This window comes from Lolium rigidum, chromosome 2 (assembly GCF_022539505.1).
Source record: "Lolium rigidum isolate FL_2022 chromosome 2, APGP_CSIRO_Lrig_0.1, whole genome shotgun sequence".
NCBI lineage: Eukaryota > Viridiplantae > Streptophyta > Magnoliopsida > Poales > Poaceae > Lolium > Lolium rigidum.
This window is the reverse complement of record NC_061509.1, coordinates 31839159-31851859: the sequence shown is the minus strand read 5'-3', so window position 1 is coordinate 31851859 and position 12701 is coordinate 31839159. Positions and strand designations below refer to the sequence as shown.

The 12701-nt window shown below is 46.9% G+C and overlaps 2 protein-coding genes across 3 annotated transcripts; one reads left to right on the top strand and one right to left on the bottom strand.

Moving 5' to 3' along the window:
- The first annotated feature begins 438 nt into the window (after positions 1 to 438).
- Positions 439 to 3211, top strand: LOC124691517. Its single transcript, XM_047224800.1, has 2 exons — positions 439 to 511; positions 1899 to 3211. Exon 2 carries the CDS (start codon positions 2311 to 2313, stop codon positions 2974 to 2976), a length of 666 nt encoding a protein of 221 aa, XP_047080756.1. The 5' UTR covers positions 439 to 511; positions 1899 to 2310; the 3' UTR covers positions 2977 to 3211.
- A 995-nt stretch (positions 3212 to 4206) lies between these two features.
- LOC124686200 lies at positions 4207 to 8483 on the bottom strand. 2 transcript variants are annotated; one of them, XM_047220189.1, is made up of 4 exons: positions 8344 to 8483; positions 7323 to 7425; positions 5869 to 7002; positions 4207 to 4548 (listed from the first exon to the last, which is right to left on the bottom strand). In XM_047220189.1, exons 2-4 carry the CDS (start codon positions 7421 to 7423, stop codon positions 4536 to 4538), a joined length of 1248 nt encoding a protein of 415 aa, XP_047076145.1. In that variant the 5' UTR covers positions 7424 to 7425; positions 8344 to 8483; the 3' UTR covers positions 4207 to 4535. The 2 variants fall into 2 exon arrangements, with proteins under 2 accessions (XP_047076145.1, XP_047076144.1); XM_047220188.1 differs by lacking the exon at positions 4207 to 4548 and having other exon boundaries at positions 4691 to 7002.
- Positions 8484 to 12701: the final 4218 nt, after the last annotated feature.

Sequence of the window (12701 nt, the reverse complement as noted above, 5' to 3'; positions counted from 1 at the left end):
GAGGCCGTGGATAATTTAGGACGCGTGCAACTTGGTCGAGATCGCAAGCAAAGGGAAGCGAAGGTACAGTACACACACCCATTATTTGGCAGTGCAGTGCAAGTCGAGCCACTTACTACATCGCATGCGCGTCTGCGTTCGCTTTGCCTGCCCGCTCCGCCGCTCCACTTGCCACCGCTGCCGCATCAAGATAAGATACCGCGCGGTGGCCCCCACATGTCAGCCAGACACCCACACCCCGGCCCCACCTCTCAGGCTGGGCCACCGCCGCACGTGCTCCATCCGAGCCGAAGAAGAAGAAGAAGAGAAAAATTCCCCAATCTATCGCTGGCTGGCTCTTTCCTCCTCCTCCTCCACTTGACTCGCTCCGCTCCGCAAATCCCACCCCGATCCAGCAGCTCAGCCACGAACAAGGTCTCCTCCTCTGCCACTTCGACGCCGCGCGCGCCCAGATCCCCCGCTCAATTCCACCCACCGGCTCCCCATCACCACCACCCGGCTTTCCTCACAGGTAACGCACCCGATCCTCCCACCCGCTTTCCCCTTCGCACAATTCCGCTCGGATCTCGCGAATTCGGCAGCCTACACCTGCAATTCAGTTAGTACCGCGCTAATTGGCGACGTTAGTCACGGGAATTGGCGGGGGAGCTACCGAATTCGCGCCCAACGGATCGGCGACCAGGGCCCTCCTCGGTTCAATTGGGCGAATTGGGATCCGTCCGATCGCTCGATCCGGCGCGGCCGATCCTGCCTCGGAGGAGAGGAATTGGACTGTGCTCGCCGTCCGCCGAATCGGTTGACCTTGCTACGCGATATGTTGGAATTCGGCTGTTTTCGCGTTGCTAGAGATACCTCAGGGTCATACCTAGGATCTGCTGCCGCACGGTACGTTTAGCCAGGGAATTCGGACGCTATGTATCTTTCCTGCTGAGATCCCGTGTCATCTCGCTGAGCTCCTTGCTATCGCGGCGGCACGCGGCAAAAGTTCAAGTGTTCCGCGCGCTCTCTTTGTAGCCTGTTGGTTTGGCAGCTTGCGAATTGGCGGCGACCTAGTTACACCGTTAGGACAGTAATTATTAGGTGCAAGATAATGCTGGATCCTGTGTCGTGGCGTAGAGTACGGCATTTGTTGCCCGTTTTATCGACGGAATTTCGGATACTATACCTTTCCTGGTGAGATCTAGTCTCGCCGAGCTCCTTGCTCTCGTGGCGGCACGCAGCCAAGATCCTTCTGCGTGCTCTCTTTGTACTATGCAAGGTCTTTGTTTTGGCACCTTGCGAATCGGCAACGGTCTAGTTACACGGTAATGGCGTCACTCATTATTAAGTGGATCGGATGCTGGATCCTGTGTCGTGACGTAGAGTATGGCATTTGTTGCCGTTTTTTTTAGGGAAATACTATGTGTCTGCCATTTAGATACATGCCAAGCTGGATATGACTCCATAATCACGCAGAATTAATGGATTGGCTAAGTCAAGGCCTGGTTGGTCATGTTAGTCCAAACGGTCGTGCCCTAGGGAGGAATCCTAATTTTTGCTGTCGAATTTGTCGGCTTGTTGAGCTGCTTTTCAGCCCAGGATCTGCTCGTCAACTCGTCTGGTAACAACGGTAGGTTTAACCAGGAATTCTGGTAGCTTTGTTTCTGAGATCTCTCTTTCTAGTCTGTTCGCCAACCCCTTTATTTAGGAATCAGGATGGCTCTATCTTGCTGTTGTGGTGCACAGTGAATTTTGAGAGTTCTGTGCTCCCTTTCTAATGTCTGTTTGTTTGGAAACATGTGAATTGGCAGTGACCTTGTTATGCATGACGGGAAAGTAATTATTAGGTGGATATTTGTTCATTTCTGAAAAAAAGTTGATTACCATATCTCACCTGAACCTTCTTCTGTCTTATGCAGTAGACGATCCCTTATGAGCTGGTCGGCTGTGGTTTCACGTCAATTTGGGGGCTACTAAGATGGGTCAGGAGCTGGGCACAGAGAAGCTTGGATCAAACTTAACAGTTGATGACATAGCAAGCGCTTTCTATTTCTCCCTCCTGCTCTCCCCTGTTGTCTCCTACTGGGACTGCATCTTCCGCAAGATAAGATACTCATTCAGACCTGAGTGGGTGTAGCATTCTGCAGCTACCGCTTCAGCACTAGTAGTTGGTCAGATAAAGAAAGTCAACAGGCCCCTTAGGAAAGAGCATCTAGACTACAGGAGTCCAATAATTATGAGCTTTGGAGATTTTGGTTTTCCGTAATTATAACTAGTAGAGGAGTTTAGCTGAGATAGTCAATAGCAGACAGGCAGGCACAGACAGTTGCCATGGAAAAGGGTGCTAGTAACCAAGCAGGCAAGGTCTCGAAGAAGGGAAAGAAGAAACAAGCCAAGGATGAACTGGACCGGCAGAAGCAGGCCGAGAAGAAGAGGCGGCGGCTGGAGAAAGCACTCGCAAACTCTGCTGCCATCATCTCAGAGCTGGAAAAGAAGAAGCAGAAGAAGAGAGAGGAACAGGAAAGGCTGGACGAGGAAGGTGCTTCGATAGCTGAAGCAGTTGCTCTTCACGTCCTCATAGGTGAGGAGGACTCCGATGAATCCCGCCATCTGATACTAAACAAGCACAGAAGATGCAACGACTGGGACCCCTCAGCTGGTTTTGATTTCACCCTGGACGCTCAAGGCACTAATGATATTTATTCTCCTGGTGGACTTACCTGCGCCAATCATGCTTATGCTACCAAGGGGAGGTGGATTGACTGGGACAAGGCCCATCCACTGCCAACCTGGGGAGAAGTCAGGGAACTGAAAGCGTCATACTACCAGGGAACATTCCACCAGTCGGTTGCCTGCCCAGGTTTCATGGCGGCCCAGGCGGTCTCGTCGCTGCAGATCCGAGAAGATTCCTCGAGCCAGGGAGTAGCTGCAGCGAGCGTCGTTAATAGGATGCTTGGTGGTGGCACCAACAGGCTCAGCCTTTACAGAGAGATATAAAAAGAAAGTATACACCCTGCCATATAGTATTTTTTGTATATAGTCACCAAAGGAGTGCTGACTCTTTAGCCTGGATGCAGTTGTTTCTGCTATCAGAAGAACCTGATAGTATACTGTTTGTTTCCGTTGGTCTGATAGGATATACTTTGCGTCTATTATCGGTATTGTAATGAATCATCGTATTGTTTTGATTCTCTGCTTGTTTTCTTACAGAATATAAGTCTAGCTTTTTGCATTTCTTTGAGTTGTGTAGAGTTGATGAATTTTCCGTATATACCTCCGTTTATGTATTTTTGCCTCATCTCCTGCATTTATACCTCCCTCTATATATAATTCTGGCCTTCTACACTTTCTTTCGGAGATACAAGATGTGTGTGGAGTTGATAAACTTTCTGTTTATACCTTTATCGAGTGTATTTATCCCAAGCTGTGTGTGGAGTTGATAAACTTTCTGTTTATACCTTTATCGAGTGTATTTATCCCTCATCTCTCTGCATCATTTACGTTAAGCATTGTTCACAAGACAGTGGCAGTATTTTGTTGTGCTAATATGCACCAAGCATGCTGTTACCAAATGAAACGGACCTAGTTATGCTGTGGTGGCTTGTTTGTTTCTCATTTCAGGTGAATCCATATATGTGAGAATAAGTGATCCACTCTTCTAATTATTTGCATCCATCTGTTTCCTTCGTATTTATGCTCTACCATTATCTGCATGGTCACCTCAACCCTGTTTTTATGTATTTGAAAATTGGAACTGTTGCTTTCTCACTTGTTGTTCAAAGTTGTTATCTTTTTCTTCAGTAAAAAGTTAGTGGTGAAGTCAGTTTGTGCCAAATCTAGGTCACATAAATTGCTTTGTTTTGATGATCGATTGATACTTCTGAAGAGAAGTTATATTAACTGCATTGAACGAAGTTGTGTTTATGAATCAGTGCCTAACTATGGCAAGAACTGGGTAAGAATAACAAGAACAATGTAAAATCCTTAAATCACCGAGGTTAGCATTTCTATCCCAGCAGAAGCTTAGATAAAGGGAAACTGCACAGTGCTATCAGAAGTGAAACATACTGGCATCACCCGTCCGGCAAACCGGAAACCGTTAGCGCTTGTGAGCTCCCGGCAGGGCAAAAAGCTATTCAAGGGGCGCCTCGGCCACGCCCTGTCTGTGGTACTTGTTGCTTGGAGAGTACCACACAAACCTTCCATCTTGGAGCCTACTTCCATGTATAATGAACAGAATTACTTATAAAACATTTCTTTTAGCCATTAAATTTGACATACACATTTTCCAACAGTAAAAAAGAAGACAATCCTCTTATAATGTACCAAGTAACAAGCACGCATCCATGCAAGTAGTAGAATCCCAAGACTGCAGCGCAAGGATACTACACGAGATGACTACTCAACATACAAGTTTTGTCTTCAGAACCACACAAAACATAGATGCAGGTTCATATCTGCTCTAGCCTCCAGTTACATGGTTTTATAACTAATCCAAGCAGAACTAGGACAAGCTACGCAAAATGCAGCTTGCTCGATGGTGTCCTCTTCAGTCTTCACACAGCATCTCTGTATCAAAGAGAACAAGACAAAAGTCAGGAAGGGAATAATTAAGTATGGATAACCAAGACAAGTGTCTAGTACAATGATGTCAGATATGGATACTACGCACACTTCAGGATTAAAAGATTATGCATATGTCTCTAAAAGATAGTAAATGCATTCAAATCCCAGCCAAGAATATTCCCATTGTACAGTTTACAGTTTAGTAAAACAAATCTCTGGTCATAAAAAGGACAAATGCCACACAAGCAGAAATTAACCGCTCTTAACTTGTATTGCCCACTGATCGTAAAAATGGAAAATTCACCGTGATATATGCGGATTCGGAACCATGCGTTCGCGGAAGCATAACCATTACAGAATATGCATGTGACCCACTAAAAACTTTAGTAAGCAATAGGATGTTCCAACATAACGTAAAATTTTGGGATACCCCAAGTATTAACAACCTCATACATATACTTTGAGGTTCACAGTTGGCAGGAAACTCATGACAGTGGCAGAAAATTAGACCATGACTAATTTTGAGACATAGGAAGCCAGAATTTCTGGCTCACAATAACAAGGCTAGGCATCGTTCAGCTCTTATCCCATCTTTTGTGCCTTCCAGAAAACAGTGATGCAGCAGAATAGACGGTCTTTTTTCAGTACCAACACAAATTACTGTTATGAGACCGTATAAGGGGAGGAAACAAGTTTGGAGAAGCATGTCACAGCGCCTCATGCCAACGTGGGCTTTCTAGTATTATTAACCATTCTATGGGCTCATCTGACAGACTGAAATTTTAGTATACGCCTAGCAAAGACACCGACGCCTACCATTGCACAATGATGCAGTTCTGTAGCTCCCAAAAATATTGCTAGCTTCGCTAAATGTAAAATAAATGACTAGCTGGCTTATGATCGGATGAAAATATGCAGGGCAATGCAGACTGACAGAGGACCGATAATTGGCAATACATGCACATTATTGTTTTTCAGAGTATGGAGGAAGTAAAAGCACCCAACACTAATGATACTGAATTAGTATTCCTAAAATGGCTGAAGGAATGAATCATACACCCAACACGATTCCATAGTTTATAGAAAACAGTACGATGATTGATGAACTGCTAACAAGAATGGCAGAGCATCACAAATGTAACAATGCAAATTCATGCCACAGTAATCAATTACGATGGTGTATTGATGACAGCTACAAATGTCAACTTTAAAACATATGGCAAAAACAAAAGTGAGAAAGATTAACACAATGCATATTGCAAAACTTTGCAAACTCAACAAGAGCACTATATATACATATCATCTAAAGGGCAAAAGGCAAACCTTGCGAAATCATCTTTGAGCGTAGGGAATGTGGGAGGCCAGATCATCATAAAAGGATATATTTGTTCGAATGGATCCCAATGTTTCCTCTCATGCACTTTACGCAATGTCCTGCACTTGATATCCAAATAGAATGTGCATCGGCCCATTTGCAAGAACGCAAATTCAGCATTGTCTCCCACTTGGCTTATATGCACATCAGTAGTATTCTCATGATCAACCGTGCAATCTGACATTCTCAAATTAGCAACCATCTCACGGTAACAAATGGTGTCCACCAGTGACCAGTTCTCCCCACTGTGGAGCCAGATGCGAAGTTCAAGATCCACTTTGATGAGATATACTCCAGAAGCATCATCAGCTGGTGACAACATAGTGGCCGAAGTGATAGACTTCACTCCTTGTGGGAGCTGAATTGTGGACATACTTGATGTTGTTAAATCCAAGACGATAATGTCACTCATGGTGGCTGTCAAATAGATTTTATTCTCCACCAACACAGCTTGTAGTCGCTTGAAGCGGCAACATACTTGTGCTGTGACTGACATATGCATACACCAGACTCCATCTTGCAACATAAACACCGTAAAACGTGTCCTCTCGAAGGGGGGCCCCAACGTTACATACATGTAGGACAAGCCACCACTGTCCTCTTCTTTGGAGAGGATTCTACTTGCGATAAAATTGGGGTGTGAGAGCGGTGGGATGACGGCCACGGCTCTGTCCTGGCACAGCGGCCTGTGCACTCCACCAGTGACTCCGCTTCCTCGTTTGCACAATAGGGAGTAGACGCTACCGTTCCGGCAGTCCCTGATCAATACAGTGGCGTCCTCGGTGCCCCCGAGGCTGTAGCTCGCCACTCTTCGGGTGACAGCAGCTAGCTCTGGGGGCTGTGGCAGCATAGGGACGAAGCGTCCATAGAGGTAATAGCCGAGGAGACAGGGTGGGTGGAGCTTGCGGAAACGGCAGAGGAACTTGCGGTCGGAGATGTGGTGGAACCAGCGCTTGCAGACGAGAGCGGTGCAGACGAGGGTGCTGGGGAAGGCGACGCGGAGGAGGATCTCGATGAGGAGGTTGTCGTCGTCCAGCACCTTCGAGACGGTGGCATACACACATTCCATTTTGAGCTGACTTCTGCAGGTTTGGGAGACAGTGTAGAAAATGGGGTTAGTGTTGTCAATTGAATTCAGCAATAGATTGGTCAATAATGGCTAGTTATTTGTGAATTGATCTGGTTGTAAAATAATACTCCATGGCTACTGGCTACTGAATCTGATTTGGGGCTAACGAGAATACTGCATGGGAATGATTCGGAATGGTATTTCCATAAAAAAAGCAGCAACGATACCATAGGAGGATAGGAGTTCCTGTTCCAGTTACATAAACATCATAATACATATATATAAATCCAGTGGAAGTTACAATAAAAAGTGTTTAGTACTGACACCACCTACTTAAGTAAACGCAGCTCACTATTGTTGTCCCTTGATGCCGCCATCTTCACCGACGGTGTAAGAACCACAGTTTCATGATATTTTTGTTCTTCACATGGCATTTCTGTTCCATGCAAAACCAATGAAGGATCAGGATGGACATAATTAAGTGTCAGAATGTCAAATCGATACTTAGACAAGTGGCTAGTACAACAACAGTCAGATATCACGTGCACTCAAAATTTGAAATAATGAGAAGGACAAATGGCTGCTAGATTGGATTAATCATTTGTCACATAAAAGGGAAGGGCGGGCCTGGTGCAGCGGTAGAGCCTCACCGCCTGTGACCGAGAGGTCCCAGGTTCGAGTCGCGGTCTCCTCACATTGCACTTTGTGAGGGTAAGGCTTGCCACTAACACCTTCCCCAGATCCCGCACAGTGCGGGAGCTCTCAGCACTGGGTACGTCCTTTATTTGTCACATAAAAGGAAAATTTTCGCAGTGGTACGTGAATCAGCAATCATGCACAAGCTTATGTGCCCGTGTAAATATACAACCCGCTGAAGTTTTAAATAACAATTGAATGCTTCAATATAACTGCAATACTTGAAAAAAAAACAAGTATTAACAATCTCGTACATGGTAGCTTGAGGTTCACAGTTCGAAGGTACGAAGCTGGCCTATGACCATAAGAGAAAATTACACATAACTAATTTTGAGAAACTGGAAGCTAAAATTGAAGGCCTGATGGAGTGATGGGTTTGAAACAATTTATCAGGAAAATAAAGTGGTCAACATGATAACAAAGCTAGGCATCTTATACGTGATGTTTGGTACTCCATGACCAGCGGATCTGGTTTGGGGGAGAAAGTGTACTCCATGGCCACTGAATCTGATTTAGGGCTAACGAAAAAGACTAAAAGGAAGGAAATGTGCATTGCGTTTGACTCGCAATCCAGGCCAGAAAATACTAGAGGACATCATAGATCGATAAAATAAATCCATGGGTTCGGCTGGAAACCCTAGATAGGAGAGATCCGGACCTCAGTAAAAATCGACCAGGCAGGAAACCGTAAGCTTCACACGAACATCGCTCCGAGATCGTGACCCCTTGCACCGGCGGTAGGTGTCGCCGGCGAACGTGATGGGGTGGCGGCGCCTGTGGAGGATTGGTCGAGCGGAGTGGGAGGAGAGTACCCGGTAATCTGATGGCACGTTTCCTTTTTATTTCATCCGAATTTGGAAGAGTAGGTAAATTTTGGGCCTCACGCGGTTTTATTTTTGGGGTCCCAAATTCGAAAATGCGCTTAACTGCCTTTTCCCATTTTTCATTTGATAATAAAAAAAATACCATCCAAAGCCCTTTTTTTACAGTAAACAGCGCTTTATTGATCAAATAATATCATTACAAATAGTTCCCCGGATGCAATCCAAAACATAATAGAAAACCGCAGACGAGGAAACACTAACACATGACTTTGCCAAAGTGTGCGCTGCTACATTGAGAATATGACTCACATGAGAGAAATAAACTCCTGAACTGATGTGAAGGAGGTGGTCATCTCCTTGATGCCACTAACCAGGATACCAGCATTTGATCGGTCCATAACACCAGATTTAAAGCGTTGTAGTAAGGAGAGGCAATCTGAGGTGAACACCACCTTATCATAGCCTTCCTCCTTGGCCAACTGGACAGCATGCTGAAGAGCTAGAGTTTCGGCTTCCTCGGGAGAGAGCAGGCCCTGGATTCGCTGGCGACACGCTACCAGGAGAGAGAACCCCTGTGATCACGCGCCACCATGCCCAGCCCCATGCAACCTTCGACGTCAAACAGAGCTACATCCGAATTAAGACAGATCACACCCTACGGCGGTGGACTCCATTTTGGAACTGATTTTCTGGAGTCACACCTAGATGCAGGTGTTGTTTTGAACAGATTCTCCTTAATGAGATCGACGTAGGCGAGAATCTTCCCACAGGTCTCAATCGGATTCGGCTTGGCAGTAGAATTTCACGCCTCATTCCTTGCTTCCCAGATGTGCCACAGAGTTCTGACAAGAGTGGTGGCCTGGAGATCATCACACATGTCCAGGAAATCAAAGCACCATTGCCGGTATGTGGTGAAGGTCTTGCGCTCCAGCCGGAGGGGAATACGCAATTTCACTTCTCACCACACAACCCTAGCAAACTGGCACGTCAAAAGAGCATGGTCCAGACCCTCAGTCCGATCACAAAACACACACGGGCCTATATTTGGGACCTGTCCCTTCCGCAACTGAACCCCCGTAGGAAGGCAATCCTAAGCGAATCGCCACAGGTGGATCTTCATCTTCCCAGGAGCCTTAACCTTCCAAATAGCCTTCCATTGCTTCTCATTGCTTCTCATTCGACATCCAATTTGAGCTGAGGCCTCCTGCTTTACTCCTAGTACGCAGAAACTTATTTGACCACGCCATATTATAGCCGGAGCGGACTGTGTACGTGTCATGGCGGGTAAAGGGCCAACAGACAAAGTCATCACTACGTGCCGAGAGATTGGAACTTGAAGAATCTTTGACGCAACATCTGGTTCGAAGAAGGCATGGACATTCTCATGATTCCACGAGGCAGACTCCTCGTTCATGAGACAGTTGATAGTCGCCACCGCAAGTATTGGAGACTGTGGTTTGATCATATTCGGAGGGAATTGAGGAACCCAGTTATCTCCCAATATTTGTTGCCTGCCAAAACCCACCGACGAGCAGTGGTTAAGCAACACGAAGAGCCGGGAGGCTTCCAAAGCTGCAGGGGGCCCTGGTCCCTCGACGTCGTCCCGCAAAATGTTCCGGCAGACGTCCTAGCGGTTGCAAGGGCGTGCCACCTGATCTATACCTGATCAGGAAGGTGTAGGATTGCTTCGATTAGTTTCCTGCATGGCAGACACGTAAACATTAAATACGAGCCCTATCGGCTCCCAGGTTGCCTCGTGGATCGGCTCAAAGAGCCGATCGCCCCATGACTTACGTCGGGTTAACGATGACATGGGGCTCCTGCTTGATCAATATAAAGCTAATCTAATCTACGACAGTTTAGGGTTTTCACCGCATGATCGGAACATCCTGCGCGTAGTTGAGCCTAATAAACACGAAAGATGATGGAAAACTAACCCTAAAAGAGGCCTAAAAACCAACACTGAGTCAAATCCCGGAACTTCCCTCTTAGGATTAACAAACCATACCTTACGTGCTACCGGATCCTTCAACCCGTTTGCAAGGCCTAACCATACAGATATTAAACCAATCCTTGAAGAATCAAGGAGCAACTATAACAGATTGGATCTACTAAACAACGAACAAGCAAGGTGCTGCCCTTACACCTAGGTAGGTGTAAGGGCAGCTAGATATCGTGGGGCAGCATAGCCAAGCAAGCATGTATAAGAAAAAGCATCCATGCAAGCCCCAAAACACCTATGATAAATAGTGCTACTCGCCATCAACAACGCTTCAGCACGAGCAACACAAGGTAAACGAATAAACGTACGCTTCCTAGATCGCAAGATGCGATCTAGGCAGCATGATGCTTACCCGGAAGAAACCCTCGAACAAAGGGGTGGCGATGCGCCTGATTTGTGTTTGTTGTGAACGTGATTGTCCTCCTTTTTCGATAACCCTAGATACATATTTATAGTCCAAGGGACTTTCTAATTCGGGCGTGCACCTAACCGTGCACGGGTTAAACTCTATCTTTTAATTCTAAACTAGGATGCGATCTACTATATTACAGATACACGGGCAGTTAAGCCCAAACTCTTCGTGCAAGGCCGCTTCAAAGATGCTCCACGTGTATATCCTTCAAGCCCATCTTCACTTACGGCCCATCTCCTGATTTGGCCAAAATCTGGTGATAACACATGCCCCCTGGTTTTGGTAATGATAATTTCAAAACCACTCTGTTTTTTTTCTTCGAAGGGTCATGTCGTGGTAGAGCAGAACCGTCGCAGTATTCTTCATCATGATGCCTTGTCTTCTCAACTTCTCTGCACGATTTGACAGTTGTGGCACCACGTCCTCGAAAACTGCTTGAGCATTAAATCTCTGCTATATCCCCTTTTATTTAGCCACTTCTCGCAGTTCCCTTCTTCGTCCCCTTCGCATTAGCACTCCAAAAACCCTCCTCTCGCCACCATGTCTTCTTCCTCTTCTTCTTCGTCGGGTCTTTCCACCCAATCCTCCCCCTCCGGGAGCCGACGCCGAGTGGGACCCGATGGAGGCCCACGAGGCCAACATTTGTCGCGCCATCGAAGACGGGGACGAGTCAAGCCATGACTTCTCCGTCTGGTCTGAGGACGACAAGTCCTCGACCGACGGGGAGAGCGACCTCCGTTTCCTCGCCGTCGGGGAATCGGAGGAGGAGAGCGATGACGATCGCTTCTCCTGGGGCGACTTCACCTCCTCCGAGGAGGCGAAGGAGGAAGAGGAGGAGGAGGAGGACACCTCCTCCGACGAGCCGCCAGCGAAGCGCCTCTGCCCCTCGCCGGGCAACTTCAGCGACTTCGACAGCGACGACGATGCTGACGAGGAGGACGAGGACGACGAGGGCCCTGCCGGCGGCCGCGGAAGCAGCGACGACGAGCACGCCGGGAGTAGCGCCGACGGCGGTGACGACGGCGATGACGAGGGCAGCGACGGCCCATAGATAGGATCTTTAGCATAGGATCCGTAGTAGTAGATGGGACAATGTGTCCCCTAGTCCTTGCTTTTGAGAGAAATCAGCTCTTTATGTAAGAAATCTTATTATCAATGAAGAATTTCCTCCAATTCGATTTTGCCGATTTCTTTCATGTTGATTTAGCCGATTTCCCCTCATCCTGATTTTGCCGATTGCCGACTTGGTCGATGCTCAATGAGCCGATGGCACCGCATCAGTCCTTCGCAATAAATTGCAAGACAGGTCAATTCAGTTATCTCCTCAAACAGTAACCTGCAACCCTTGCTTCAATTCAGACCCCAAATTTCCAATCGAACAGGTCCAACTCGCAGCGCGCGAATTCCAGATTTTTGGACTCCAAAACACCTGAGCGTGATGTTCGATTTAACGGCAAAACTCCTGCATTAATGCTTTCAGGAGAGTTCTAGGACCGTGGCTGAGACAGCTTGATGTCGAAGCCGATACTTCGCGTAACGTGCACCACTTGCTCACAAATTCCCTTGTGATAGTTTACAGTCACCCTGCTCTGTTTCTTTGTAGCAACAAGATGGCCCAGAGCCTATCAATGATGATGGCTCCCTCTCCAAATTCCTCCCACCAGCTCCGGTGGTTCCCTTCTGCAACAACTCACCAATGTTTAAAAAGATTGTGGTGCAGAGCTAGCCGATTTCAGTCAAAATCGGCTCCCAAGAGCAAAGGATCTTCAGGTCCAGTT

Coding starts and splice junctions, on each gene's coding strand:
- LOC124691517 (XM_047224800.1), top strand. CDS start 2,311: ATGGAAAAGGGTGCTAGTAACCAAGCAGGCAAGGTCTCGAAGAAGGGA.
- LOC124686200 (XM_047220188.1), bottom strand. CDS start 7,423: ATGCCATGTGAAGAACAAAAATATCATGAAACTGTGGTTCTTACACCG. Junction 7,003..7,322: donor AGTGAGCTGCGTTTACTTAA/GTAGGTGGTGTC, acceptor CCAAACCTGCAG/AAGTCAGCTCAAAATGGAAT.